Source organism: Antedon bifida, chromosome 11, assembly GCF_963402885.1.
Source record: "Antedon bifida chromosome 11, ecAntBifi1.1, whole genome shotgun sequence".
NCBI classification, from domain to species: domain Eukaryota; kingdom Metazoa; phylum Echinodermata; class Crinoidea; order Comatulida; family Antedonidae; genus Antedon; species Antedon bifida.
Window position 1 is genome coordinate 3,937,168 of NC_136236.1, and position 27,416 is coordinate 3,964,583.

Consider the following 27,416-nt stretch of genomic DNA (forward strand, 5'->3'; position numbering starts at 1 on the left):
GTTTTACGCTCCTAACCTGGAAAAATTCAAACAATTAAATCTATTCGACGTAAATCATCCAAAGGGAACGACTGAGGTACGTAGATAACGGCTTTAACCTTCCTCATCATGTTTTAATTGAGTAAACCCTCTAATTTGAATAACTTGCTCATTTCACGGTTGAGTGATATTGCATAAGAGGTGCTTTGATGACGTAATGCTGTCCTTCAACAGCCAATCAATGCAAACAATACATCTTCTTCACTTCAATAACTGACACATTCGCTCGAGCGTCCCCAACTACTGGCTGGCCATCTTATATCTTTCTCAGTTTGTATTTATCCGGACTCTTTGGTGAATGTTATGAACTCAATAAAATACCAAAGTGAGTATAAAATATATTTATGTTATTTATATCGTAGGCAAATAGGCTGTAGTGTGAATACCTCTTTGGTTGGTACCATCAGGTAGGTTCTCCCCCAGCAGGGCCCAGTCTCCCAGGCAAAGATGATGTTGCAGCAACAATTTTCATTTGGAAAGTTTGATAAGCACAAGTTGATATCGGATCTTAATCTAAGTAGGTAGTCATAGTTGTGTACTGCATTTTTGGCACAAATGGTCCCTCCTGTTTGTACCAAACTCACACTAAATAAATACCATGGAGAAGACAAAAAAAAGAAACATCAAGATAGGAAACATTCTTAGACTGTATGCGACGAAAGTGTACACTATTTATTATTATTTTAAGTAAAGTTAAATTTCTATCAAAATAATGAGCTCTCACTCTACCACTCCCCAACCAAATACCAACCCCACCCAACCAACCCCCAACATCCCCACCCAACCAATGATCCCCAACCAAACACCAACCTACAGCACCACACCCCCAACACCCCACCCTACCAATGATCCCCAATCCCCAACCAAACACCAACCTACAGCACCACACCCCCACATCCTACCACCTCCTCCACCACTCTTTACAACCCAGCACAAGGCAAAGATAAATTTCAAGACCAATTTTGATAGATTTAAATGAAAATACAATTAAACCTATTTCTATTAGTGCCCACTAAAAGTGGATAATTCAATTAATTTGAGATAATTTGAACTTAAAGATACCAGTAATATTGTTCATATATTCATCGATCGATAAAGATAAATTACCCTCCTAAATGAATATGAGTTACCTGATTTAATGTCACATAATACTGTAGTTGTTTACTTAGCCAAAAAATGAGATTTTAGAAAAATAGTTAACCTGATACAGTAAAACTGTAATTTAAAGGAAAAAAAAGCAACCAGAAGCCCATTTTCTGGAAGTCAATGTTGTTCAGGTTAAATTCAAATAATGAATTAAAAAAGTTATAAGCAAAATCATTACTATTGTACATTTATTTATTAATTTAAAAAAGTCAACCAGAAGTCCATTTTCTGGAAGTCAATGTTTTTCAGGTTAAATTCAAATAATTAATTTAAAAAAAATGTTATAAGCAAAATCATTACTTTTGTACATTTATTTATTGGCAAAAGTGTATAACTTAAAACTACAAAATAGCCTATTCAATGTTTTTTTAAATGTTTTCTGGGACAATACATCTTTAAATCTGACAATATACTGTTATGTTTCAAGGACAATAATGATTTTGATAAAATGTTATAATTTTTTATTTTCTTCTAGAAATACATTATGTACAACATTAAATTGAAACAGAGAAGTACAACAGCATTGAAAAAACTGAACATGTTATTTGTTACATTACTATTTTGTGCTAGTGTTCCTTCAGTGTATAGTCGAAATATTATTGCGTTTACAACTCGGGAAGGAGATCTTAATCACATAATAGTGCACAATCAAACTGGTAGAGTATATGTTGGTGCTGTGAATGGAATTTTCCAACTTAGTAATAATATGCAATTTGAATTTGAGTATAAAACAGGACCACAGTTAGAAAATGTTAAATGTTTGCCTGAGAAAGAATGTAGTTATTTTGAAGCGGCAAAAGATAATATTAACAAAATTCTGCTGATTGACTACGAAAAACAATTTCTGTTGGAGTGTGGAAGTGCAATACAAGGCACGTGCAAGATCCACTCTTTGACTATGATAAATCCAATTGAAGATCACATCTATTCGTCGGATAATATAGAATATGATTTCGTTGCGACAGAAGGATCCGTCGTAGCGTTCTTTGGACCCGCCCCACCTAACCAAGAACAAGATTCAAGTTTAGGACTATACGTCGGTGCAACGCGGCAAACTGAACGACCGGATGAATATATAACTCAAAAGGCGGTCTCGACGAAGCGGTTACATCTGACAAACGGACGCTACAACTTTCAGTACGCGTATTATGACGATTCTTCTATGGTGCATTCGTACATTGACTTGTTACCAACTTACGCTGACGAGTATAAAATCAACTACGTACATGGGTTTAGTCATGACGGATTCAGTTACTTCTTGACCGTTCAGAGGAGATCGGTATCATCAAATTCATACGAGACACGTATTGTAAGAATATGTCAAAGTGATAGAGGTAAGACAAAATAATTTAATTGATCATCAATATCATAAATTTTATTTGCATTTTAAATTTACATCACATATGGTATTGAAAAAAAAAACCAACTTGCTGTGAGCTTCTTTTAATATTATCCTGATTATCAAGCTATGGTGGGTAAACCTGTCCCCTAAAATCAAAAAGATATTAGCAGCAAAAAAAGTAGTACTGTATTTGTCACACACAGCTAACTTTATAAAAATGTCATCATCTTTGGTATTGTGAACTTTTAATAATTATCAATATCATCAAGGGCCCCAGCTATGGAAGGTACTGTAACAAATATATTAGCATAGTCAAAAAGTAGAATTCTTCAAGCCAAGAATTGAGTTTGCTTTGGAGCATGTCAAATTGATTCTACTGCAGTTACTGCAGTAGCTACATTTTATTTAGCAAACATTTTCTGGGTAATCATACACACACTTTTATAATTATAGTGACTGTCTAAAATAAAATCATATATTATTAGAGTAAAAAGGTGAGTTACTGCAGTAAATGCAGTAAAATAATTTTGATATGTAAGGATTAATTGCATAGACAGCTTTTGTACAAAACATTCTTCATATCCACATAAAACATTCCAGATTGTAAATGAGTGTAAACCATTTGGACGTGGTTGTTTCTGATTTATTTCACCAAATTTGTTCGCCAAAGTGATGTAATTAAGGACGTAAATTTAATTGCCTGGCCAGAAGATATATAACTGTTCGTGCTATTTTTATGAGGAACTGACGTTACTAATAAGTTGTGATATATTATGTACATGGAAATGTTAGTACCATTCTATTCATTTATCCTACAGTACAAATTACATGGAAATATTAATTGATTTAATTAGGACTTTGTGTCGCATTTTTTAAGAGAGTTAATCAATTCAGGGTACAGATACTACCAGAGTGAGGTACGGGATATTTTAGGTTGTGTTTTATCAATTTTTGAAATATAAATAAATTCAGCATTGTAATGGAGGCTGGAATTTTTTTAATGGCCTAGAGTAGGCCATTATCATTTACACAGAATACTGTTTATTTAGGTTTCTCTGTTTTAAAAGTTTTTTTTTAAAATATAATATAAAATAGGTTCAAAATTTATAATGGATTGTGAACATTTTATTTTCTTAAGTTTATAATATGGCAAATATATCATAAACAAAATAGTATTCAGAGATGAAAATCCATTTTGCTAACTGTAGGTTTTTAAATTTCAAATTTGAATTTGACCGATATTTAAATTGTTTGCCAAAGTCCTTGGCATAGTGTTTACTTATTGTTTACTGCACATCCTATCCAAACTGTTGACAACAATTTATCCAATTGTAAAATTCTATGACAAATTCTATGAGCCTTTAGCCTTTGTAGGTGTTATAAGATTTGCTGAGGTCAATAGAGTGTGTGACGCTACTCTCATTCAAGCCTACTTTCTCAAAACGTCATACACAATTTAAATATTTACGAGAGTCCGTCACATTTTCTTTATGTAATTGTCTCTTATGTTCGGTGATGTGTAATTTATAATGATACAGTATTTCAAATGATTAAACCACAGACATTTCTTAAACATATTGCTTTAATATTTTCTTAGCTACAGTACAGGTACGATACTGTATAATAGATTTTAAATATTTTGGGATAAAAACCATTTTTTAAATTCTTTTACTGTAAATACACTGATTTTTGTAAACTTCATTTTCATACATACAGACATCCAGTTTGACAGCAAAACACAATATTTGACATTGGTTCCAATAAAATGATATATAGATATCACCCTCACAGCAGAAATGAACCATTTGATATTGTGTGTATTCTTTCAGTGTTATATTTACTACTGTAAGTCATGTTGTATATGTATCTTAAATTTCATAGGTTAATTAAAGAAATGGAAATTTAATACGAAATGGATCATGTCAGTTGTTTTATTACAGATTCAATGTTCCTCTTTGGATATTTTATATGAAAAGAGGAGAGGTTCTCATCAGTTTCCCAGTATTTATTCTATAAAAGAATATAATTAAATAAAACAGGTACAAATAGAATAGGTTCACAGAAACGAATGAATGATATTTTTAAATAAAACGAGGTACAAACTTTTTATATACTGTAATAACAAATATTAATTATTTGTCTCAATTTGCAAAAACTCTTCAAATAGGTAGTGTACATTGAATTATAGCGTAGTAATCAGTTTTATTAATTTAAAAATCATAATTTGTATTGAAAAAGAAACAAAATTGTGCCATGGTATACAGGTAGTAGTAGTCCATGACCATGACAAGTTTTTAATTTAACCTTGTGCTGCAAATATCAGTCCCACTGTTAAAAAAAAAGTATTTTCTTGTCTATATGATCACGTCAGGAGGGGATTTAGGGGGCTATTGATAAATTGAAATCTTGTTTTTTTAACCTTTAAAGGCAATTGTGTTTACCAATCCATTGGTATATTGTAGCTATAAAGAGAGCTATTCACATACATCACGCGAGATATCACGCGAAATATCACGCGAGATATCACGCGGGATATTTGCATTTGAAATACCATTGAAGCAATAGTTTGATATTATAATACCTTTAATATGACCAAATATAATCCCACCACTTAATTTAGGCCAAATTCAACTGCAAGTGAAATCTGAGTATAATCCCACCTTCTACTGTAATGTATAATTTCATATTATAAGTTTCTACAGTTTTTAATCCTAAAAAAACCAATTAATATATTTGTAGAAAATATGGATATATAAAATTAGAAAAAATGATAATATTTTATAGGAGCTACTAATTTTGAAACATTGTTTTCTACACACTTTCACATAAACCTAAAATATTGTACATGTACACGAGTCTACAAATATTTAAACTGAACTGCATTCAATGTATGCTTTCATTGCGGACTGTTTTTATTTGTCATCAACACAAAGTTTCAAGTTTCATTGTTTCTACGCACTGTGCTGTTTCTATTCAACGCATTCAAGGCCAGCCAGTATTTATTTTGGTTGGATTGCGAGTTTTTGTTTACAATTATTTTCTGAATCTTCACTGAAGCATTAAGATAGTAATTTAAATATGTGGGTATTTTTCCAATGGACATTCTGGTCGATAAAATATTTTTAAACTACAAAAGAAGTCTGGATTCTCACCTCAGACCTCCCCCGACCACGACCTCCCCACTTTCCTGAACACCAACATTTAGGTGACCTACAATTGATGTATTTCAAACTATTTTAAGCATGCATAATCTACTGAATATTGCACTTGGCATTCATTTGCAATTGATTGAACACATTAAAGCCTACAGCCTCGTGTGCTTTACAAGTAAAGAATAAGCATTAAAAAGAAAAATGTAGTGAGGTTTGAGAAGCAGTTTGAAGATATCAATAGAAATGAACAACTTTCCAGGAGCTGCAAAAATGCTAAATGTATTGTGGATTTATTTATTTATATAACCATAATTATAAAAGGAGTGAACCTGCTAGCATAAACCAATTTTATACGGAAATTTACCAAGAACATCATGAAATATACAAAATATTATTTAAAATTAATATACTGTAGGCCTGCAATTAAAAACTTTATGTACAATAACAGAAGCAAAAACTGATAATACTAAAATGTGACATCATGATACTGTATATTGTGCCCTATATAAAAGATTATTTAAAATTCCATTATTTGTTGAATAATACAAAAATAACTATTTTAGTTAACTTTTTTCCGGTGGAGAAGGGAGTAACTATTAACTATTAAAACTAGAAAATAGCCAATTCAAATTTTATTTTCTATTTTATTCATCTTTATTTTTTATGTTTTGGGGGACAATCCATTCATATAAATAATACCTTAATTAAACTATTTATGGGTATGCTATAGTATGTACAGTAAGTAAAGGTCATTTCACATCTGAACTATACATAATATCTGGCTTCTCCACTAATAAAATTAAATTACAATCAATATTTGTGTATTAATTTGTATCAGATGATTGCACACTATCAAATTGCTGTATCTTTCAATATCAGATTTGTTTATTCTGTCACAAACATGATTCAGGATTTGAATTGTGTGTTGCTTTGTTTGTTTTATTAAATTAAGGGGAAATTGAGAATATACGGTATTTGGTTTACAGTACCTGTATTCAATCTTTAATTAGCATGGTACCACATACTCATCAGTATTTACATTTTCTATTCTATACAGGTTTTTATATGGCGCCCTACAAAGAACAGAGCGTCTAACAATACTTAGTAATTAATTAAAAAGAAAAGTTTTAAGTTGACATTTAAATAGAGGTGCCGAATTTGCTCCTCTCAGATCGACAGGAAGCGCGTTCCAGATCTGCGGAGCGGCGACAGAAAAAGCATTGTCAACCAGCTTTCTGATTAGATCATGGAACGAAAAGTCGGGTGGGATCATTAGAGGAGCGAAATCGGCACCTGTAATTTTGATCATTGTTTTCTCATAACCATTTTAAAATCATCTTTAACAATACTAGATCAACCATCATTAATAATAACTTTCATCAGTAGGATTTTTAAATAGGGTGGAAAGGAGGGTGGAGATTACTACAGTAACTACATACAATTTTAGTTTGTTTCAATGTACAGGTAGAAGGCATCACTATAATAAAAAGTTGTGTATGATTACACAAAAAAGCCTTAATTTAAACAGGTTTAAATGGTAAACAAAATGTATTTACTGCAATAATAACTGTAGTAGAATAATGTTGACATGATCCATAAAGATCTGTCTCACTACCATATTTGGGTATATCACTACCATATTTGGGCACATCACACCATTTTTGTCAAACTTTTGAATTTAAAATAAAAGAAATCAATGAATTTGTTTATTAGTTGAAAGGACACTGAGAGCATACTAGTAATAGATATGCATAGTACAATCATTATACAACCTATTAGTGATACTGGTTTGGCAGACAGGATGACACTAATTGTTGATAACTTAGAATTGAGACAATTTGCATCTACTTTGGCTTGTGGCTAGAACCTGATAATAATGCAGAAAGACAAATAGTATAAAAGTCACAATGATGTGTGGGTAATTAAAGTAAACGAGTTTATCGATCAACAAATGTAACAGACACACAAATAAAACAATGGTTAATGGTTATGAATTATATAAAGCGTAAGAAAAACAAACAAAATCTAACACGTCTTGAAACGTTGTGAAATTGAAAGAAAAGGGAGAAAAGGGAAGTCCATTCCAGCACCTAAATCGAGGTATGCCTCTTGTTGCTAGATAAGGGTTCAAACTAATGCTTGGTTCCCACTACGACGCAACGCAAAATTTGACCATTCACAAGCGATGGGTTATTCAAGCTTCGCTTTTGATTGGTCAACTCTCCTGCGTTGCGTCTCTAGTAGGAACCACGCTTAATGTACAGTTAGCACTCGGTCCTATCAGAACTGGAGTGACTCAACTTATCCTAGTTGAAGCTATAAAATGGTAGGCAAGAATGAAAACCATTCACTAAACTTATTTAATAGCTCCGTGGTATTATAAGCCAAACTGAGATCATAAATTCAAGCACTTAATACGTTGTGTATTCAGCTTGATGCCCAGTTTATCAATACAGTCGACTAAGCCCATTATCATTCATAATTCCTGTGCTAAGTCTGTGTACTTAAAAAACAGATAGATACTGCAAAGCATTAGCCATTGATGAGAAATCTGTATCTAAAGACTTTCAAACTGTGTACTGTAGTACATAAAATTCACATATCAAAGAGATATCCAAACAAAATTTCATATTAAAATAATAATAATTAAAAGCATTTATAATGTGGCATATATCCAATCAATGATTGCTTATATGCGCAGTACATACATGTATAAAACCATTGTAAGAAAGCAGGTTAAAATATCATTAAGGTCGACAACAATTAAAACTATAGTAATTAAAACTGAATATTATAGAATTCATTTGTTGCAGGTTTAATATATTATTGGTTAATAAAGCTAGAAGTAAACTCCTTAGTTTAAGTAGTTTATTATTTATATTTTTATTTCTTATCTATTGGTCCTGAGAAATTCTTGGATTGATTGGATCATCATGTTAAAATATTGAGAATAGATTAACAAATATTTCTTATTGTAACTTTTACACATATTATTTGGAAAGCCACTTGACAATATCAGTTCCTCGAATTGAAATCTGTGGCCAACAACTGTGGCTACTATACATGGAAATGGAATAAGCATTGCCTACTCTACAAGGACCCTATTTATAATTCATCAACAACAGGAACCATTTTGTTATCCCTCCAGGAATGGTTTGAATGTCCTTTTCTCATAAATTGAAACATGTATTAAGCTCTGTCTACACTATCAAACTAGTGTGATGTGCCCAAATGGTAGTGATATGCTTAAATACGGTAGTGATATGACATCATCATGTCCATATATGGGCACATCACATTATTTGTTTGTCATTTTTTTGATAGTGTAGACAGAGCATTATAAAGGATATAGTCATACAAATGACATCAACATGTCTAGTTAAAGAGTAGTGTAAAATAATAGAATGTCGCTTAAATGTCTTTAGGTTTAAATAAAGGAAATATAAGAATGAAGGAACAGGAACCAATGAAACATGAATGATGCACGCTTTTTCCAAAGTAGGCCTACTAACATCTATTGTGACAATGCCGACATGATATTCCGGTTATATCATATTTCATCTTTTATTGTTTTCTCACCATTATTCAAACGAAAAAAAAAAAAAAAAAAAAAAATCAACTTTATAAAGTCTCATAAAGTATCATAGTATTCCGTAATACAGCATCTTGTGTGTAAAAACCCCTAAAAAATAATGGACAAATCAGTCAACTACGCCCTCACATGATCATGTAACATACTACCATCATCATAAATTAAGGGGTGGGATTATTATTATTATCATGTGATTATAAACAGGCCATATACAGTATTAAGTCTTTTAACTTTATCTAATTAAAACCCTTTTTTTTCCAGGATACTATTCTTACACCGAAATGCCATTGAAGTGTGAAAACGAAAATAAAACTCGCAACTACAACATTTTACAAGCTGCATATTTTGGACCAGTGGGTGAGGACTTAACTGGCTACTTAGGACTCGACGACAACGATTTAGACTTAAATGTTATTCTCGGCGTGTTCGCCGATTCCGTAAATAGATCCACTGATGTCCCATCAAACAACACGGCCGTCTGCGCTTTTACTATGAAAATGATTGCGACAAAGTTTAGAAAGGGAATACAAAAATGTTACGATGGCACAGACACGCAAGGATTACGATTTCTTTCCCAGGATGCTGTGTGTATGAGTTCAATGGTAAGAGAAATTTAGTAATAAATTTTTTAAGAATAGGTTAATGAATGGTAGGCTATATTGTTTAAAGCTCTGTCTACACTACCAAACTAGTGTGATGTGCCAAAATATGGTAGTGATATGTTCAAATATGGTAGTGATGACATCATCATGTTCATATATGGGCATACCACATTTTTTTGTCACATAAAGTTTGATAGTGTAGACAGGGCTTTAGCCTCAAATTATCTACCTTTTGTTTTTCACGATGCACCACATGATGCTATTGAGCATTCATTCTGCACACGCTCAATATGTTTCTGAGCATGTGCAGATTTACTCTATACTCTTTTATTCGATAGACGCATAGTTTTGTAGCGCAGCGTAAAAATGAAATGAATGTATTAACAAAATGAGCAGAACCCACAATAAAGTATATGCAAAAATTCAGAAATTGTCATTGTTTAATGTTACAGAAGCTATCACTACTTCGATGTAGCTTGTGAGCATGCACAAAAGTGTTTGTACTGTAGTTTTTGACAATCTAATAGCAAATTCTATACAAAGACACGCTTCTAAAGCCTTGCAGCACTTATTAAGAATATAGACAGCAACCAATTTCTAATTTCAGTTTTAGGGGATGTTCCTAAAGCTGGAATATTCCACAGGGATATGTCTTCGAACCATAAGTAGTTATGTAAAGCACTTAGCATTTCTGCAATAGGTATATTATTATAATGATTAGCATGAATTCTAAATTGCGAACAAGTTGTGGAAATGGTTATAATTTTAATATTCTGTATTATATCTGCACTTTATAAAAAGATTGAGTTTGCAGTATTTTAAAAATTGTTTAAAAACTTTCTAATTTGTAAAAGATAATTATACTAAAAATCACATGAAAAAATATCCATCAATATTTATAAAGGCTGTGTGCATTTGTTAGTTATACAAATTTACATTTGAAAATTATCTGTCAACTTGGATCCATTATGGCGGCCAAAATGGTGTGTTCAAAAATTACCAAAAATGATATTTGGAAGGTCTAAATATACATTCATTTATTCATTAGTGGAAATCATCATTTCCTTTTATTGTCATTTGCATATATACAGTAAAACATTTGAGATGGGTACATATAATATTTTCAAATAAGTTTAATATAATCGTTTATTATTTTATAATTTACAGGCTACAATTAATAATCAATTTTGTGGAGACTCCTTGAATAGTCCAATCCAGATAGGAAGCTCATATAATGAGATTGACCTACTTCAAGGAGGGGGCAGAGGAGTGTCCCTATCTTCAATCAATGCAATGACTTATGATCGTCGAACAATAGCTGTTATGGGTACCAAAAATGGCCAATTATTACATGTAAGTTGAGAAATTACAAAGCTAACATCCGGTTAAGCTAGGCACGAAATATACTATTTTTTTATTTCATATTTAGTTTACGTTGACAAATAATGAAATTTTTAAAACACCAAAATTAAGTAAATTTTGCTTAGAATTATTAATAAATCTGACGCAAAATTAATGATTTAAGACAAAGTTTATATGATTTTTTTGCTAAGAAATTTTGATAAATCTTTGGTTTTTAAAAATCTAACATGTCAATGTAATCAAAAAATCATCTTGACTTTGTCAATGATTTTGCTTAAGTCAGTTTTCATATAAGCTAAGCAGATATTTGTTATTAAATCTTAGATGTAGAAGTACATTCCATAAGATAAACTTTTATCTCGAATATAATAATATATTGAATCAGCTATGAATATATATTGTTATTTCTAAAAGAAAAACAAAATCTTCTATTATATTTATCTTTTTGATTTAATGTTTAGCTGAAGTATTCTGCGTTTCTTTTTCGATCTGTCATGTGTACATTCATGATTAATTGCTTTGAAAAATGACAATTATTCTGAAAACAATACTAAATTGTATTGAAAATGAAATTCAAAAGATGTAATACTTCATAGATAAGAGTCCAGATCGTAATACTATGTATCTCGTAACGAGAGTTACAATTTTGATTGTATGTGACACTGACATTGATATACGGCCGTTTCACAATATCAGCAATCTGAGATAGGTAGGCTTACATAAGGCCATTCATCTTATGAAAACACAAAGGGATTTCCATATTGAATAGAAATCGTAGTATTAACTCACATTGTTATGTTTTGCGTCATATTAAAGATCAAAAGAAAAATATTATTGAAAAACAACAACATATGTTTATAGCAAATCAAAGCTTTCTATTGGTAACATATTATAGCACCGTCTCCATTATGTGCTGAGCATTTAGTCTGCATACTAAACAGCAAATTAATATCTTTAGTATAAAATTACGTGATTTTAATTTTAAGCTATCACATGGACTGTAAACTTATCTACCTACATTAGCCTGGACGAAACAGGTGCTGATTGTGATAGGCCTATTTAATAAGATGCTTATAACTTTATTATTGGTGGCCTAAATATATTAGGATACCACATTTATTTTACTATATAAAACTCCTTAAAAATGTGATAGGTCTATTTTTTTTCTGTTTGGGAATGTCCAATAAAACCGGGTTGTCTGTCATTCAGTAAAGCAAATTTGAAGTTAAAAAGACCAGTAACAATAAGTGAACTTAATTGTATTATAATACAGACTTTTTCACTAACAATATACTCACAGTGTTATCTTCAAATATTAAAAATAACTAACTGTAAGAATCCTTGAACTCGCAATGACAATAAAAGTATTCATATTCATTCCAAAACTAGGTATTACTTATTCCCACAGGTACAACAAATAGTGAAACAAGAAAAAAAGTTTTCCAAACGTTTTAAAAAAACAAAAATTAATATGCAAAATTTATTACATTGAGCAATTCCCACTTTTCAATTTACAGTAAAGTAAATTTTAGTAAATTAATTAATTCTACAACAAATTTAAACAGAACAAGTCTATCTTTTTCGATAAATTAAATTATTTTGTCAAAAAATGACAACTATCTAGGGCTTAAACAATAGTAAAATGAGGTGCTGAAGCTATGTCAGTACCTGTTCTATCTTTTATGTTGTAATGTTTAAAATTTTATTTTACTAAAAAGATCTAAAACTATTAGCAAATTATGTTAACTCTCCAGTTATTGGCTAAATTAATTTTGCTGTTGATTTGGGTTTTGAAATAAAATAAAAAGCAAATTAAAGATGAGTTTCAGAGATCAGTAGCATGAATTTTTTTTAGCTGATTACACAGTATAGCATAAGTGAAAAGTACTGTATAGCATATCAATGTACCTTCGTCTATTTTGAGCTCTAAAATGAGTTTACAGTGAGTAAACCCTGAATAAGCCTACCTTAGTAACCCATGTGTTATTACATGCAAAGTCAATATGCTGCAGGCTACTAGTATCCTCCTGTCATTGATTCTTCTTAATATCCTATTTATATTGCAGGTAACATCTACCATGAATTTCATGTGAAATATTGATTAGTTAATTAAAACATCATACACATGTTATCTTTTGTGAAATATTTTGATTAAATTCTTCAGTTGGCTTAAGTGAAGTACATTCCATATACTTATTGCTTGAAACAATTTTGATTTTCAGTATAGCAAATTCTAGCTTTGAAAATATATTCTATATGGTCAAAACAGTGTTATTTTTTCTTGGTTTTGCTACAGTCGGTAGGTTGGGAGAAAAGAAATAGAAGAGAGGGATAATGTGGAAAACTTTACTAAAAAAGGAAGGATATTTGAAAATATTGCAATGGAAATGTCAACTTCTTTTTGGCCATAAAAACCTCTCAAAGTGTGGTTCCCACTAGGATGCAACGCAAGCAATGGATTATTCAAACTGTCGATTACCATTGGTCAACTCGTGCTTACGTCCTTGCGTTGTGTCGAAGTGGGAACCAAGCTTTAATCTACTGTAGATTGGTAATTTAAATTTTAAAAAGAATTAATAACGAGGTTATAAATTTTCCAAAAAGGGGCATTTGTGATAAAGTAATATTTCTGATTTGTCATTTTAGCTAAAAAATAAAAATTAGCAACATTTTTCTGTTGGTATTTTGATGGATATTATTAATTTTAAATAAAATTCACTTCCGTTCTGAAATTTATTTTTTTTAAAGATCAGATGTAAAATGTTCTAAGAACTATTAATGTAAAGTATAATTTAAAATAAATACTCATTTTCAGTGTCAAATTTCATTTTTTTACAAAACTAAATTGCATTTTTTAAACCAAATTATGTTTGCTGCGAGTTTTTATTGAACAAAATAATTGAATGAGTGCATATCAGAAACAAATGCAATTTACTGGCCAATTTCTAGTTGTGCTTACAACATACATATCATTACAGATGTACTGTCGCTGTGTCTTAAAATATGATATATTATAATTAGTTGAGTTGTTTTGTCAATAATTACTGAGACAATGGAACAGATTTTATCAAAATTCTTGCATTGTCAAACAAATTTTATAGGCCTACCATGTCATATTTTTACACCTTTTTTTTTACAAATTTGTTTAACACATTTTTAAAAGTTCTGTTAGTTGTGTTATAGAAGAATAGGGGTGTATAATCTGAAGGGATGTCCCAAAGGAATGGTTCTACTGTTGTATATCAGGTGTTCTATATTGTTTTAGTGTTAATTTGTGTTGGAGTAATTTACGTCTGATGACAGTACTCTTTTTCTACTACCACGCAATTTTTCAATGTCTTATTTATCTAAATTGAATAAAATAAAAATAACAAATACGCATTTTTATTATTCATCACTTATGCGGTCCTTAAACTTTATATCAACATTATTACAACTTAATATTCAATAAAATGATCACTCAATTTTTATATAACTGAAGACGTACAATCGCATTTAATCATCGTTTTCATCATAATCATATTTTCAACATCAATCAACTATGCTGTCCTTTACCGTCATATCATTTACTATAGTTACAGTATAAATTCCAATATATGATCACTCTATTTCATATTGCTGTATACATGCAATCACATATGCTATATTCTTTATTACAGTGCATGTAATCACAGCAATTATTTAGGTTATGTTCAAGTATAGGATTCCTTTCATTAGTCAGACATTGATTTATTATGGTAATACTAGTCTCCATAAAAATATAAAAATAACGAATAGCAAAGTAGAAGATAAGTTGTCTTGAAAATATTTTAAAAAGAAAACCTATATAATAAAAAGATAAAAGGTATAAAACTATACTATATTTTACTATACAGCAGTTTGTTGAAATTAAATCCAATTTAGAGTTAAGCTCTGTCTACACTATCAAACTAGTTTGACAACAAAAAAAGAAAAAAATACAGAAGAACAAATATCAAGCAATTACTATGGAAAACTATTAAAAAATAGGAGGCCTAGGTCTATAATAGATCCCCTATTGTGGGGGCACCTCTATTAAGGGGACACTTTAGTTAAAAGTTCCTAGAACACCCCTGCACCATAATAGACTAAATCACAACCACGCCTCATGTAGGAGCATCTAAGCTCTCCCACTAGAGTGCATGGGCAATTGTCGGTTTATCCAGGTAAGCTACTGTAGGCACGAAGACTGCAAGGTTTACTTTTATTTTTCTGCTATTTATGATTGGATAAGGTTGGGAATGTGGGGAAAGATGAGCGGGAGTGAAACTATGATGTTACTTATTTCAAATTATTGTGGTTATTATTCTAGGTTGATTTAGAAACTAATTATTATTCTAATTTTTCATTGATTGATGTCAATCAGACGTTAGTATAAACTATCATTATGTGAACTACTTTAAGAGGCATCATGCTAAATTGATTGTTCAATTCGAGTACGATACGCAATAAATAATTATCGTGCAATACCCTTTCAACGCATACTTGACACTCACAATGTTTACATGCGTATTTAGTATGCAACGACAATGTGAAAGTATGCTCATATAACATTCTTTACGCCTGCTTTTAACTTTCACTATTTTAATGTGAACATACTATACATTAAACAATAAATCAATCAAATTTAAAGTATTTCTTATGTCTGATTTTAATTAATTTGAGAATAATTAATTTGAAGGCATCTTTTATTCGAAGGAACCTTTTATTTAAGGGTAATTTAAAGTTTAACATTTCAAGACATAATAAGAGAATTTATTATTATTTATTTTATTTATTTACTGTAATGAGGCATAACTTGAAATAGAAAGGCTATATATAGTAACAGTACATTATGTGTACGCACAGTATGAAGACTAAAGGCCAATTTACACAGACAAGCAGAAAACTGTGTTGTCCCACGTAGTATCTGTATCTATCCTGAGCGGAAACCGGCCGTCCGCTCCAAGTTGTGTGTAAATGGTCATAAGGAATAACATCGATTCTATATTTTTATTACCATACCGCTTGTCTGTGTAAAGACACTGGGGTACAACTTTTGAGAATTGTGCATTATATATAATGCGAAAACACTACACCATGTGTTTAAATATGTTGCCAGTAAATTAGCTGTGATGTCTAGCAACTAATTACATTTATGCTTGTTTGCAGAAATCACCTTTAATAATTACGGTCATTGATTATGAAAAATTGATATATGTCAAAGGTTAAAATAACGGGCTGTTGTTATTGTTTATTACACTGTCTACATTTTGACCATTGTTATGTGTAAAGGTGTAAAGCTAAAGCTTAAAATAAACTTGTTTTGACATATTTCATAAGCTATATTTATACACTCTTTTTTCTATCAGATTTAAGTCGAAGTCTGTCAAAGTTACATACACTGTGTAAAGCTCTGTCTACACTATCAAAGTTTATATGACAACAAAATGTGATGTGCCCATATCACTACCATATTTGGGAACATCACTACGATATTTGGGGTACATCACACTTTTATTATGTCAAACTAGTTTGATAGTGTAGACAGAGATTTAGATTGTTCTGTGTGGTACACTTCAATATATCTCTGAGTTATATAAAGGTAGAAGCAGTTAACACAGAGAGTTGACTGATCAATCAAAGCATTTATCAGGATACAAATATCAAACACTAGCTGTTCTCTACAATATATATTTCGTTTAATGGGTGGATTCCCTAAATTTTAAAAATTACAACGCAAAAGATACTAGAATCCTGGGTCCGCCACTTAAGTTGTTCAACTACACCACTACCCCAACCACCACATCTACCGACAACTCTACACAAAACAAAAGTACTGTAAAAGCTAACTTTAAACATGTAATAACAATAGATTTGCGAAATGTGTTTTAAGTTAAACTTTCGGTTTTATAAAGTTTATCGTATTGTTCAGTTTCTAGTTAAACAATCTAAACTAATAATTGAAGAATAGCCAATCCTTGAAACTTCCTGATTTGAATCAGTTTCCTCGATTGATCCTTAAGTTTCTCCGTCAGGAATCAATGTACTTTGATTTTGACAACGATGCTGTTTATTTTATTTATTTATTTCAACAATATTTTACGAGGGTGGTCAATCCAGCCATTAGGGAAATATAAGGCAATAGACATAAACATGCAACAATTAAAATTAAATTAAAATAGTTTACATTATGTCTTACCAACGGAAGTTTATTAAAACTACAAATAACAAAGTCTGATTTAATCATTTTACATGTTTTTTGTGGACAATACATCTTTAATATATAGTGTAGAACCCTAAAGGGACACCTCATACTGTGTATTTTATTGGAGACCAACACTAACTGTAATCATCATCAGATGGTCATCAGCATTAATTAATTACACATTTTCTATTTTTTTGCCGATACATTTCTGTTTGATAAATTGACTTTAAATTACATTAATGAATTCGTAGACAAATACCTTTTCTGTTTACTCCATTGATAATACGCCTTTGGCGTACTAACCTTGTTACGCAGCGTGCTAAGTAAAATGTAAATTATTAAGAGGGCTATAATCGAGTTAAGTTTCACGTGTGTAAATTAAGAAAGCTAGTGCTGTAGTAAACGAGATGTCAGTTTTGTAGTTTGTATTGATCTAACTAATTACAAACCGACGTACTAGCCTGCCGTTGACAAGCTTATTTGCATCATGCACACAACCGTACAACATTGGATTTTCGTTAATAATTTGTAACATTCTTCATTCAACTATTGAACCTGTATGTGTGCTGTCAAGGTGTTACTACAACATTGGCAAAGTTTAGTCTAAAATTAAAGGCATTTATTATATTTTGCCTTTTCATTTCACAGAGTCTGATCATATAATTATTAGCTCAAATTCTCTATGTGTTTGTCTGAACGTGATGAGTTAATGAGTCAAAAGTACTGTATTAGAATGATCATACCAATGTAATTTGTACTACTTTGTAAAATAAAACAAAAAACATGTTAATATTACTACAAGATTATATACAGTAGACACCATCCTTTGAGACACCTGTATTCAAGCAACACCCCTGTATTCAAGCAACACCCCTGTATTCAAGCAACACCCCTGTATTCAAGCAACATCCCTGTATTACAAGTGTACACCTCTATTTTAACAACACTCCTGTATTAAAGGGGACACCTGTATATTCAACACTGCATTTAAGGGCCACCTCTATTCAAGCGACACCCCTGCATTAAAGGGCCACCTCTATTCTAGCAAAACCCAATGTACTAAAGGGGACACTTTCCCATGAGACGAAAGGGCGTGATTAAAGTGGAGCTACACTCAGACTTTCTCAGCTTATATTATGTTTAAGTATGTTTAATTGAAAGTGATTACATACAAAAAACAGGAAAGATATGGCAATATTTTCCAAAAACTAATTTCTAAAAAATCGGTCAGAAAATAGTGTTTTTTACTACATTACACTTTTTCAGTAACTTAGGGGTTATTAGTTTACAATACGTCGCAAAACGCGTTACACTTAGCGACTGACGCGTTTTAGTCGCCGGTGAACGCGTTGGTGAAATGTCTCCCCTTTGGTAAATTATGTGTTGGAAAATGGCGAATCAATTTTATACCAGGGAGTTATAAAATCATTTTTACAACTCCCTGTTTATACACACAATTAATACGATTTGTTTAGGCCCAAGTAATATTTCCGATAAAAATGTCAGCATAATTTACATGTAACATCATGATTTGCAATGCACAACAACAGCATAATAATCTTAATCAAATTGCTTATTAATTTTAAGCTAGGCCTAGCTAAATCGTCTGCTCAGCCTAGCTAGCTAGGCTTGAATTCATGTCTAGATAGGACTGTAGTCATGGGTTCGAAAATGCTTGGTCGTTTCGTCCCATTTATCGTTCCTGGGTTTTCTCGCACATTAAGAATTGTGAAACACAAAATTCTCTACAAAACAAGACTGGTATTGCTCAGAATAGTAAAGAATAGTAACAGATGTGGAAGCTTATGTCTGACTGAAAAGCAACTATTCAGGCACCCTATCATGGCCCATGGGTACGGTAGGCCGAGATTGGGTGCCATAACAAACTTCACTGCTGTAAGGCTATCAGGCAGCCAGCTAGAGGCCAAGCAGCATCGTTACATACCTAGACTCTAGTAGGCCTAGGCCTAGCTTTATTGAATATATAGCCACATCTTTCTCAAATCTCGTTAAATTTGACATTTTAGTAATAATCTCATAATCACTTATTACACTGTGAAACATGATAGGGTCACATCTAGAATGTTTTAATATACTTTTCGCCCGTCAAAAATAACATCGCGACAATAACAGATCGCCAGCTGCAGTGTGAAAAATGTCATGAGAAATGTCACGTGATCATACTCCCTAGCAAAGTAAAAAACCCAATTGGACCCAACGGGGGAAAGTGTCTATTTACGCGAAATTGCGCAATGTATACGCAATAACAATACCAGAAATAAAAAGATCTGGAAAAATTACATATAAAAACATTTTACATTTTTCTTTTAGTGAAGAAATTAATTTTTTAGGAATATTCAAATATACCCCCCTTTTGCATGTAAAAGAATAGGAAATTACAAGGTATCCCCCCAAAACGCAAAAAGGCGTGATTTTCAAGAAAATCATACTCATTGAAAAAAATTTCAAAAAAATATGAAGTATGAGGGATGATATTTTTAAAGAATAGTTGAAATGTATGAAAAATAGCAATTTTCTGGGTGGAGCTCCACTTTAAAGGAGACAATTGTTGGGTACTGATATGTCCCCCCATAGGGGTTCTATTGTATGTTATGACAAATGTAATATTCTTGCAAATTATAGTATTAAACTACATTATCTGGGTTTAAACTTAAATTATGCAATTTTCCTTCTACAGTATATCTTACGAGAACGAAATGAGGGGCGAAATCCACCTCCACGTGGAGTCAATCCTCCTGGAATAGTGACACCATACCGGAACCAAACCATGGATCCACCCGGACCTATCATTCAAGATATGCCTTTTAGTCTAGATATGGAGAGTATATATGTTGGAACTCCACAAAATGTAAGTTAATATATTGATATGAATCATCTCTCTATGTCTATATTGGGGAAAAAAGCATATTCATTCATTTGCGGAAAATTACTTCCATACTGTAGGCATAATTCTAAAAATGAATGTAAGATTATGGAAGACAAATGAGAAACAACATTGAGTTGTTGGTAATAATTTCATGTATGTAAATCTACCTGAATTTCATGCTTATGCAAATTTACCCAGCCGTATAAATGGGCACCTGTCAGTTTACAAATGAAATATCAAATGAAATCTGCAGTGCAGATTTACACACTGCAATAGAATTGCTCCCAAGAGAGCTTTACAAATTGTACAGTTGTAGTATTCCATATCAAATGGCATATAGAATACCAGAAAGCATCTTGATAGATTGCAAACAAGGCATTGATGAATGAATCTATAAATTTAACTTGAACAAGATGAGTAGTTTATATTACACATACTGTATTATAAAAGGAATAAAACTCTGTCTATACATCAGACTTTATGAGACAAAAAAATGTGATGTGCTCATATATAGACAAGATGATGTCATAGCAGTACCATATTTAAACTTAACACTACCATATTTGGGCAAATCACACTTTTTTTGTCAAACTAGTTTGATAGTGTGGACAGAGCTTAACATTGAAAAATAGAATATACCAGATGGATACAGGCATAAATGAAAAACATTTATGTATGGGAAAAACATTGATTTATGGGAACAAATGATAATAAACTTGATTTATGATTTATGAAAACAAAATGGCCAACAAACTGTTTGTAGATTAAATTTTGTTGTCAACAAGAGTGTAGTGAGTGTACATAATAATACACAAAAGCAATGAGATACATTCTTTACTAGTAAATTAAACTCATTTAACATTTTTTATTAATTGTATAAATAAGTTTATATAATTTTTTGCAACTGTAGACATTTTTCAAACAAATCTGTAAAATCAAAATAAATGTTATTTTCAAAATTGTAAAAATGTATATATTAATATTATTTATATTTGATGTATTTTAAAATTGTACTTTTTTTCAGTATTCTGTATCAGTATTCTTTACTTTTCTTTTTTGTAATAAATAACTTAAAATAATTTTTTAATTGGATTTGAATCCTAGATATATCATTATAGACAAACATTCTTTTCACTTGTAATATACTAATTATATTCATGGCTTAGGATTAAATACTTGTCTAATGAGATTTACACCCAAGACTCTTGAATTAGTAGGATGGCATATTCACTAGAGTGCTTACGCCATTTTACTAGACTATAATGAGATTTAAACCTAAGACTCTTGAATTAGTAGGAAGACATATTCACTAGAGTGCTTACGCCATTTTACTAGCCTCTAATGAGATTTAAACCTAAGACTCTTGAATTAGTAGGATGGCATATTCACTAGAGTGCTTACGCCATTTTACTAGACTATAATGAGATTTAAACCTAAGACTCTTGAATTAGTAGGAAGACATATTCACTAGAGTGCTTACGCCATTTTACTAGCCTCTAATGAGATTTAAACCTAAGACTCTTGAATTAGTAGGATGGCATATTCACTAGAGTGCTTACGCCATTTTACTAGACTATAATGAGATTTAAACCTAAGACTCTTGAATTAGTAGGATGGCATATTCACTAGAGTGCTTACGCCATTTTACTAGCCTCTAATGAGATTTAAACCTAAGACTCTTGAATTAGTAGGATGGCATATTCACTAGAGTGCTTACGCCATTTTACTAGCCTCTAATGAGATTTAAACCCAAGACTCTTGAATTAGCAGGAAGACATATTCAATAGAGTGCTTATGCCATTTTACTAGACTATAACAAGATTTAAACCCAAGACTCTTGAATTAGTATGAAGGCATATTGACTAGAGTGCTTACGTCATTTTACTGGCCTATATTGAGATTTAAACCCAAGACTCTTGAATAGTACTGTAGGAAGGCATATTGACCAGACTGTTTATGCCACTTTACTATACTCTGAGATGCTATAAATTGAAGATTTTAAGATGGATAATCCATGCCCTTTGTGAGATTCCATGGCAACATACATCAAATGTCAAACCTCCATTACATTTTCTCTAAAGATATTTTCCCCTCGCTAGATAATAGCATCATTAATCAAACACTGATTTTTATAAAGGGGACGGTAAAGTTACAGCACTTTCCCTGAGGCAGTGTGAGTGATTAGCAATCCATAATGCGTTATTCGTACCATTATATTGGAGAATGAATTCAAGCTTAAAGATGCTGTTGCCCACTATAACACAAGGTGGAAATGGTGAAAGGACTAACAGTACTCTATATGAAGTTACAAAGGGTTACGCTGATGAAAAATATAAAAGGAACTAAAAAAACTGTCAAATACTCATGTTCTGTTTGATAGTAAAATAAAGAATAAGATTATACTTTGCAAAGTGAAAATAATAATAAATAAATAATAAAATCCAATCTATGCGATGCAACTTTTATACATATACACATTTATAATACTTGAGCGAAAGAATTGTAATAAAAAGGAATTATCATTATTAGAATTAGAATTATCAGATGTTTATACACTGCACAGTATATCTTGGAGATAAAATGATAGAAGACAAATTCTTGTATTAGCTCTGTCTAAACTATCAAGTTTTATGTGACAAAAAATGTGATGTGGCCAAATGTACTGTATGGACATGATGATGTTATATTACTACAGTACCATATTTGGGCGCATCAACTTGTACAGAGCTTTAAACATGGATTTAAACTGGATTTTTTTTTTGATAACATTGATGTCGGCACACTCTCGGGTATAAGCAATTCACACAAATTTAACAAAGATTCTCTCTACTGAGCATTTACTAAGTCTCCCAAAGTTCATTTTTACACTTCAAGTTATATACATTTTCTCAAACTATTAAAGCAATACAGATATTTAAAAAAAATATTATTTTGTATGTTGACTGCATCTTTAATGCCGTCAAGATCTGAAATGATAGAGCGCAGAAGAATGAACGCTTTTACTTTCAAGAAGCCTGCAAGACATAGAATTGATTAGATAATGAGAGTGTGTAAGAAATGCAATGGGAATAATTATATTGACAGACTACACACATGAATTACAGGTCCTCATTGTTTGTTATTTCAGAAATTATTAGACAACTGTTTTTTTTCTTTGAAAGTTGAATGAGGCATGACTATAATTAGTGTAGAGTATATGAGTGTAATTATTATAATTTGTATTTTAAGGAGGCCAATGCAATTTCAGAGTAGAGTTATTTTGCAGTTTTTATTCCATCATTTTATTCATAACCACAGCATAGTGGAGTTGTAGCTTGATGCTTAAACAGTCTTCCAATACAAGTGGCAGGTTTTTAACTCATGACTGAAGTCCTCTACCCAATCCTCAAATGAGACTTAGTTTATAAGCACGATACAGTACTTTACAGTTTATCCAGTCTGTAATTGGTGAGGAAACTTGCTGTTGGATGTGAAAAAAAACCCTTCCATCTTTCATTAAACTCTGCATTCACTTCAATTGCTACTATAAAACTCCATGTCTGCTACCATACTACATCCAAGCCTCCTCTTTGGGTTCTTTCTTCATGTTGTCAGACAAAGAGTCTTCCAATAAAGATATCCTTCCATGTACAAAGTATCAATAATCAACCATAAATCTGGTTTAATTTCCTTGTGTTAAGCTCTGTCTTCACAAAAAAGTGTGATATGCCCAAATATGGTAGTGATATGACATCATGTTCATATATGGGCACATCACATTTTTTTGTAACATAAAGTTTGATAGTGTATAAGACAGCTTTATATTATGGTGAAAGTTTGTGTTTTTCAACTTAAAACTTCCTTTCAATTTTTACAGCTTTTTCAAGTACCAATCAACGACTGTTCCCAGTATCCAGACTGTTCAACTTGTGTGACAACTGAAGACCCCATCATCTGTGGCTGGTGTGGTGATTATTGCTCAAGCCAAAATGAATGCTTTGGTGCAGGTGTAGTCTGGAGTCAGGCAGCATGTCTACCAGCTATTTACGAAGTAAGTGATTGCTTGACTGCATTAGTTATGAATTGATTGCTTTACTGCAGTAGTTATGAAGTAAGTGATTGCTTTACTGCAGTAAGTCTAAGATTTGTTAAAATGTGAATATACATCAAATTGCTAATCCACAATCTCCATCCAAGGCAGCACATCCAAGGGAGTGGTACCACGCAGTATTACTTTTCAATATTTTAAAATGTCTTAATATTTTGTTGAAAGTTGGCCTTTTTCCAATATAAGGTGGCATCTACATTGTGTTTATGAGAAGTGAAAGAAATCTTTACCGGAAAATTTAAATCCATCCGGAACACTCTAGGCCTATACATATGCTTTTGTAACATAAACTATTTATTATTCCTAGACATGTTTTGTACATATCTTGCCAACCATCTACATTCATTTTTTTTAATCTGATACTATGCTAACTTTGCAATCAATCTGTTGCTACAAATGGTTAATTTGCCTTTTTCTTTATTTCAGATATCGCCCCTGTCAGGGCCATTGGGAGGGGGAACAGAGTTGATAATAAGCGGTGACAACCTTGGTGTCGGTGTCAACATGACAAGGGGTACCCACGCCATCAATTTACCAGGAGGAGTTATCTGTACTCCGATTCCAGAAAAAAGTGAATTACATGTGTAAGTTGGTTACTTAACTTATCAATCATAAACATGTGCAGTGATAAAATTGTGATAGCTTCTGCAACTACACCAAATTCTAAAATTAGTTGTTGGTGGCATACCGTACATGTCACTTTACTCATAAGTTTAAAAGACAATGAATAAATCAGTACAAGGAACTAGTGGTAATCTGTGGGTTAAATTGCACCTTGAGTAGGTAGTATATATCTATATATAAAGACTATCAAAGGAAGTGACTTATCTACCGCATCATGTTCCTTATGACGACTTACACGAGTCATGTCAAGAAATGTATGGTGTACTTTATTACAAAATTAACAAGGAGTTATCTGTAAACATTGTTTACTGCTGTAGACACATTTTTGTATTCATTTCTTAAGCTCTGTCTACACTATCAAACTAGTGTGATGTGCCCAAATATGGTAGTGATATGACATCATCATGTCCATATATGGGCACATCACATTTTTTTGTCATATAAAGTTTGATAGTGTAGACAGAGCATAGCTTTATTTCAGAATAGGGCAAAGCAGAAAAAAGAAAGATATTTAAATGAACTATAAACACAGTCAAAATTATGTCAAAGGTTATTATGCGCAATTATAGGTTCGGCCTAAAATATACATCCTCAAATGAAAAGAATTCAGGATACAGAATTTGATTGTTCCAAAAAGCAAATTAGTTTTGTTGACTAGCTCAAACAATTATAAATATAAAAAGTCATGAATACAAAAATACAAAAGGGAGTAAAATAATATGGATCATGTCAAAATTATTCTACTGCAGTTACTGCAGTAACTACTGTACATTCTTCTACTACAATAAAGTACTATAATTAATGAAGTCTATGTGAGGCAATAAACAGTGTGATTATAGAAAAAATACATGTTTAAAACTTGACAAAATGTAGATTTTTGATTTTGGTTTTTAATTTTAATATTTTTTTCTGCAGGATAACTTGCATTACTGCTGCAGTTGATGAACCAACAAAAGGAATTGTTACGGTCTCCATCAATGTGAACAGTGATCTTATTCCATATACAATCACAGGAATTGCTTTGTCTGAAATGACTTTTTCATACGTTGTAAGTAAATCAATGTACAGTAGTTAAAATAAAGGGGTGTGATGGAAAGGGTTGTCGTTGAAGGAAAAGGGATGTATGGGGGTTATAGGGTACTGTAGTTCAAGGAAAGGGGTGTAGTTGAAGGAACTGGGTGTAGTTGAAGAAAATTGGTGTAGATGTCTGAAATTACTTTTTCATACGTTGTAAGTAAATTATGTAGCGGTAAGGGGTTGATGGAAAGGAGTGTAGTTGAAACAAAGGGGTGTAATGTAAAGGGTTGTCATTGGAGGAAAAGGGATGTATGGGGGTTATAGGGTACTGTAGTTCAAGGAAAGGGGTGTAGTTGAAGGAACTGGGTGTAGATTAAATAAAGGGGTCTGATTGAAAGGGTGGCGTTTCATTGAAGGATTTGATTAGAATTCATTGAGAGAGAGAGATTTCTATAATGTTTTATGAATTATAAACTTATTAATGTCATAATAAGTCCAACCAAGGAGAGGAATAATTTCTAAATAGTCCAACCTTAAACCAACCCAGAATCATACTGTAGTACTGTATACAGAGTAAAAAAAAAATGAAATTTCTGAATTCACAAGAAACTTCCCCTCTAGTAGACTCTACCGTAATATCCTCTAATAAACACTTAAATTTATATCTATAATTGACAGAAGTAGATTAAATAGAATTAGTCTATATTTCCTCTCAGATTGAAAAGTAGGACAATACTTGTCAAAAAAATTCCCTTCTAATCAAGGCCAATCAATTGTATAATGCCTTATCCTGGTTTGGCAAGGATTTCGAAATAGGAAGCAATTACATTCCCTATATGATGCGGGAAGAACACAATAAACACACGTTCTTCCTTATTGCTGGTATATAACTAGTTTACATACATTACCATTCTTTGACAGTAAAAAAGGGGAAATGTTAAAATTCCCGGTTATGACGGTCAGAAAAAAAAAATGCAATTTTGTTACGTAATAAACACATTTTCTTCCTTTTATTGCTGGTTAGTTTACATACATGACCATTCTTTGACAGTAGAAAAGGGGGAAATGTTAAAATTCCCGGTTATGACGGTCAGAAAAAAAAAATGCAATTTTGTTACGTAATAAACACATGTTCTTCCTTTTATTGCTGGTTAGTTTACATACATGACCATTCTTTGACAGTAGAAAAGGGGGCAATTTCAAAATACCTGGTTGTGACGGTCAGAGAAAAGAAATGCAATTTTGTTATATATGCGGGAAGAACAATGCAATAAACACACATTCTTCCTTATTGCTGGTTAGTTTACATACATGTGAATTACCTGGTTATGACGGTCAGAAAAAAATTAATCCAATTTTGT

At 31.7% G+C, this 27,416-nt stretch overlaps 2 protein-coding genes across 2 annotated transcripts in view; one reads left to right on the forward strand and one right to left on the reverse strand.

Moving 5' to 3' along the window:
- LOC144855828 (N-acetyltaurine hydrolase-like) overlaps positions 1-27,416 on the reverse strand; it is a 64,717-nt gene that overhangs the window by 19,928 nt on the left and 17,373 nt on the right. The window lies entirely within an intron of this gene.
- LOC144855792 (hepatocyte growth factor receptor-like) overlaps positions 245-27,416 on the forward strand; it is a 38,406-nt gene continuing 11,234 nt past the window's right edge. The window contains exons 1-8 of the mRNA XM_078713731.1: positions 245-364; positions 1,661-2,519; positions 9,533-9,873; positions 11,041-11,226; positions 20,139-20,309; positions 24,184-24,357; positions 24,841-24,998; positions 25,954-26,086. Of these exons, the coding sequence (XP_078569857.1) occupies positions 1,670-2,519; positions 9,533-9,873; positions 11,041-11,226; positions 20,139-20,309; positions 24,184-24,357; positions 24,841-24,998; positions 25,954-26,086 (2,013 nt within the window). The 5' untranslated portion in view covers positions 245-364; positions 1,661-1,669. The remainder of the gene's footprint in view (positions 365-1,660; positions 2,520-9,532; positions 9,874-11,040; positions 11,227-20,138; positions 20,310-24,183; positions 24,358-24,840; positions 24,999-25,953; positions 26,087-27,416) is intronic.